At 37.4% G+C, this 5,101-nt stretch overlaps 2 protein-coding genes across 2 annotated transcripts; one reads left to right on the top strand and one right to left on the bottom strand.

Annotated features, from left to right (window-relative positions):
* Window positions 1–972: 972 nt before the first annotated feature.
* On the bottom strand, window positions 973–1,944 carry LOC6043922. The gene is made up of 2 exons (XM_001861466.1): window positions 1,788–1,944; window positions 973–1,724 (listed from the first exon to the last, which is right to left on the bottom strand). The coding sequence occupies exons 1-2, from the start codon at window positions 1,942–1,944 to the stop codon at window positions 973–975; spliced, it is 909 nt and encodes a 302-aa protein (XP_001861501.1).
* Window positions 1,945–2,172: 228 nt separating this feature from the next.
* On the top strand, window positions 2,173–2,690 carry LOC119770810. The gene is made up of 3 exons (XM_038266326.1): window positions 2,173–2,359; window positions 2,419–2,587; window positions 2,649–2,690. Exons 1-3 carry the CDS (start codon window positions 2,173–2,175, stop codon window positions 2,674–2,676), a joined length of 384 nt encoding a protein of 127 aa, XP_038122254.1. The 3' UTR covers window positions 2,677–2,690.
* Window positions 2,691–5,101: the final 2,411 nt, after the last annotated feature.

The raw sequence follows: 5,101 nt of genomic DNA on the forward strand, positions 1-5,101 counted from the left end.
CTTTAGGGGGGGGGAGGGTATGGCGATTGTCCACGCTCCATATAAAAAAGTTTTTTTTGTATGGACAATTGTCCACGAGGGGGTTGGGATTTCCAATAAAAATGTCCACGTGGTTTGTGGATGGTCCCCTCTGAAAATATGTGTTTTTACCACATTTCTGGTGTAATGTCACTTTTCAGTCTAAATTGAGGTAAAATTACATCATAAAAGGAGTAATATTCAACCTTCCAAAAATACATCTTCCAAATTTACACATTATGTGTTTAACATCAGGAATTGGGTACTAAAGCCCTATGTAAATTTTTATGTACAACGGTAAAAATCACGATCAAAAACCATTTCTGATCACTGTTTTTCATTTTAATGCAAAAAAAATAATGACAAGACAACATTTTCTCGATGGATCAACTATGGTCCCCTTGGAACGAGCTGTCAAGTAGGAACTTTTCTGTCAAGAAGAACCGCGAGATTAATTTTTCAAAATTGATTTAAAAATCCATTTTAAACTCTTTGGGGTCATTGTTCTCAGAAAAATAAGCTTTATCGCTGTAAACAATAATATCACCAATCTAAGCTTTATTTTAGGACCCAATTGGTGATGTTTCCTTATTTTTGGTACATTACACAAAAAAGAGAGAATATTCAAACATAAACTTTCAAACCTTCCAAATTAAACTTTGTTTAACTGTGTGTAATGGCTTTACTGAGTTCGAATTAGGTGGAATAATAATCCATATATAAATCAAAAACCGATTCCCAGCGGAAGTACCACAAATAACCTTTTCATTTTTCAATGTGATTTTCTAAATGAAAAGTTTCATTTTTATAAAGTTTTGAACAATTCCAATGGAGTTGACTTTACTTAGCCCTATCTTAATATCACCAAAAAGATTGAAATACCTTTTTCTAATTTTTATGAGTTTTTATTAGAAAAGCAATACATATTACAAATCTAAATTTGAGTACTATCGTTTAGTTCCTTATTCTAAAATATCGTTTCCTTTTATTAAAATACTTCTTCTGCGGAGCTTCCGTTGTCGTCGTCGTGATCGTCTCAGCTTCCGTTGTCTCATCGTCCTGAGTCGCAATCACAACTTCCTCTTCCGGAACATTTGCATTTCCATTCCCAATAACATCCTCATAATCCAGCAGCGGATCCACCTGGGTCGTAATCACGTTGAACGACATCGACGGACCATTGTGCTTACACTTGCTGTAGATCTTGGCACACTCGCCAAAGTCCTTCGCTACCTTGTCGTTCTCTCCGCGGTACTTCCGGAAGATGTCCCCTCCGAACAACTGCATCGCCATCTGCAGCATCGGATCGGCCCGAGCCCGGACATCGACCTCACAGACGAACCGTTTGCGGCAATCCTGCGAGTGAACGCCGAGGAAGCTGAACGCAAAGTCTGTGATCATGTCCGTCCAGTAGAGCGGGTCTTCCGTGTAATCCGCTGCCCGCTTTGTGCGAGGGAACGGAGACGAGGGATCTGCGATCGATTCGGAACGATCCCACGGGTGATGTGAGTAGATCGGTGGTGGGGACTCTCGGATGATGATCGGAGCGCAGCCGCCGCCCTTTTTGGCGAAACCACGGAAGAACGCCCAGATTGCGAAACCTCCGAGTAGGATCGATCCCTTTACGATCGCTAGTACGAAGGCTGCAATGCCCCAGCCCCAGCCCCAGCCCCATCCCCAACCACCCCAGCCGCCCCATGGCCACCCTGCAAAAGAATTGATCAAGGGTTAGTCGCAAGTTCAACGGTAAGTGATCGCTTTGTACTTACATCTGTTAAAAGTGTTGTTGGCAACTATCTGTCGACCTTCGCCGTGGTTCGCCCTACTATTCTTCTGAACGGTTTGAAGTGCAGTCTCTGCCAACGCTGCACTGGACACTGCCGCAATCACCAACAATACCGCAACCAGCACTCTGAACGACGCCATTTTGTATTTTGTACACTACCCTACTAACTTTAGCTGCGGAAGTCAATCAATAAATACGTGCCGGATGCAAACAACAATACTATTTATACGCCTCGGAAGCATCTCGCCAGGAAACCCACTAATTGAAGCTAATCAACCGAATTGCCTCATCATACGACGCTAGGGACCAGCGCGGTATAAAACGATTCAGGGAGCCAAATTTCCCGCTTTTTAAGTTCAACACCGATCATGATCAGTAGCAGCAGGCTGTGGATGCAGTTGGCGGGCTCGTGCATCGTCCTTGCGCTGTACCACGTGGTGAGCATCGGCTGCAACAGCAGTGACGAGGAAGAGCAGCCTACTACGATCGCGACTTTGGACGGCGAGGAGGACGAGGAAAGTGGACGTGCCATTGCGGATTACTACGCGCAAATGTGTAAGTTATAAATTTGAGCTTTATGATGTTTTGATTAATTTTGAAAATTTATTTACAAGGGTACCGTACATGGCAGTTTCCACTGATCACGACAATGAGCTACACCACGATGCTGGCATTTCTGTTCTTTTCCTTTGGTACGAGTGCACTGCAAGGGCTTGGGTACTACAAATCGGCTCCGGAGAACGAACAACCGATAGTAATTGATGGGCACATCGAGAGCTATGGGTGAAACATTGGCTTTAAATTTCAGATATAAAACAAATCAAACAATACTTTTCTTTTTCAGCAATCCCTTCAACAAATTTTGGGGATAAACTGGAGGTTTTAGCGGTGTGAAGACTGATATTTTAATTATAAGTAATTTATTTATTTCATTCGTAAAATACATTGTTTAACTCTAAGTTATTACCTTATCAATTAATTATATCACATTCGTCAATCTTGGTTTATCGCAAAAGTTCAAGCTTACAAAAAATAGATTTTTTTAAAATGATTTGTAAAAATTTATACAAATCTATCATCCAAAGATATTTTTTTAAATAAAATTCTAACCCTTAAATGCACCCTAATGTTCCCCGGGCAATTTTACATAATAATCAATGTAAACCTCAAACTAAAATGAACAATTGGCGAGAAACAGCGATTTTACTGAAAAAAAGTTTGATTTTGCGCAGCATCCACACTGTCCTATGAATTCAAATCCAAAATATGTTTCTCACGTATTAAAACCGAACTATGCGCCAATAGTTCATTTTAGTTTGAGGTTTACCTTGATTATTATGTAAAATTGTCCGGGGAACACGATGGAGATAAAATAAAAAAATATAAGGAATTGGTAAGAACCGAATATTAAATCTTAAAACGTTTAAATATAATATTAGGGGGCATTTAATTTTATTTTTTTCGAATTCCTTGGATAATTTCTTATAAAATACAACCGGTAGAAAGTCTTTCGCTCAAATAGTTGCAAAGTTGTGATTAAGAGAAAAAAATGTTTTTTTAATCGTAAAAAGAGGGTGGTGTCAAAAATAGAGGAATGGTCCAATCAGCACCAAACTTGGGATTTCGGATAACTATCGATAGATAAAAGTTCCCTACAAGTTTGGTCCAAATCGGTGCAGGTTTAGTCCAAAAGTGTACCCAGTTGACCTGGATTACCCCTTGTAAAACATACAAAAATGGTAAAAATTTTCGACCTCTGCGAAAAAAATATTTTTAAAATTTCAAAATCCAATTTAATATTGAAATGGATGAAAATTCTTTTTTTAAGGCATATCAAACATAAATTTTATACCCAATTAAAAAAACGAAAAATCGGAAAATTGCACAAATGTTTTTAACAAATGATTGTCGAGCTATCTTCTTTTAAAAAATAAATTCTAATGACATCAAAAACAAAAATTTATTAGACACTGTTTTAATAATCAAAAAATTATTTACAAATAAGTTTTATTAGATTTCTGACGATGTACCGGAGCTGGATCTGATTCTAATAGAACCTGGACATTGAATTTTGTAAGATCACCATTTTAAATCCATAACTTTATTTTGCTCTCCATCCACAATGACTTTTTCTTATTTCTGACTATCTGTTCGTTTTTTTGAACATTGACATACTATCTTTTCGTTTTTTCTTATAATTTCTTCATATTTTCAATTGTTGTTTTCACACTTCCTACCAGTCTTTGAGGGAGGATATTGAATTCGTCCGCATTGACCATTTCTCATTTACTATTCCTTTTTATTTGTAGTTAAAATCAACTTCAGAACTTCGTCACAAGAGGAAAACAGTGGTTTAATTGTAAAATTCTTAAGGAATGTCTAATTCCTACATCTATTGACCTCTGCCCGTGCCATTTCAGGCAAGGGGATGATGTAAGAAAAAGATTCACAATTTCGCATACTTTATTGCAAGATGCTTAAGGTAAAAACCGAAAGTTTGGTTGAAATTTTAAATAAACAAAAAAAGCTTTAAATCTTTGTATTTTATCTGTTTTTGATAAGAAGCCGACTAATTTAATCATTTTATAGGCAAAAGACTATTTTTTCTAAGCGTCAAAAATATGTTTTTGTTGCAAAATTGGCTTGCCTAATTTGTGTTCACCAATATCAGTGTCTTGAGTTTGTTTATCTTTTGATCTTTGGTCTGACAGGGGGATTGGCATCTTCAGCATCTTCAGATCGAATCCCGCCTATAGGCGGGGTTGGGTTTTAAAGGGTTTAATGAACGAAAAGTCAAATCCTTAGGGCATTTATGATTGAACACTAGTGTGTACGTGCTAATCCATCAACCTTGGATCTTAGAATACAACTCTTTTTAATAATTAAATCTTTGAAACTAAAAAACAAATATTTGTGTGAGTATTATGAAAAAATACAAATTAAATATTCACAAACATTTCTACAAAATTGCATATATTTCATAGTTTGATCAATCAACTTTCTCTTCAGTTATTCAATACAACCAAAATATGTTGACACTCAATCAGCTGCCATCACGATGATCCAAATTCCACTCACAAACCCAATATTAAATAACACCATTTCCTCACCCAAAACATTACACTTCCCAATTGCATAATTTCCCATCCCAAAACAACTTTTACTTTCCTTCCGCTTGATTCACAGCTCGAGATATTACGTGACATCGTTGGAACTAGACCACAACGGGGTCGTATTAACAAAACAGCTTCCTGCCCTAACAGATGGCATCATCTTGGCAGAAGATGCAATCCGTTT

Source organism: Culex quinquefasciatus, chromosome 3, assembly GCF_015732765.1.
Source record: "Culex quinquefasciatus strain JHB chromosome 3, VPISU_Cqui_1.0_pri_paternal, whole genome shotgun sequence".
Taxonomy (NCBI): Eukaryota; Metazoa; Arthropoda; class Insecta; order Diptera; family Culicidae; genus Culex; species Culex quinquefasciatus.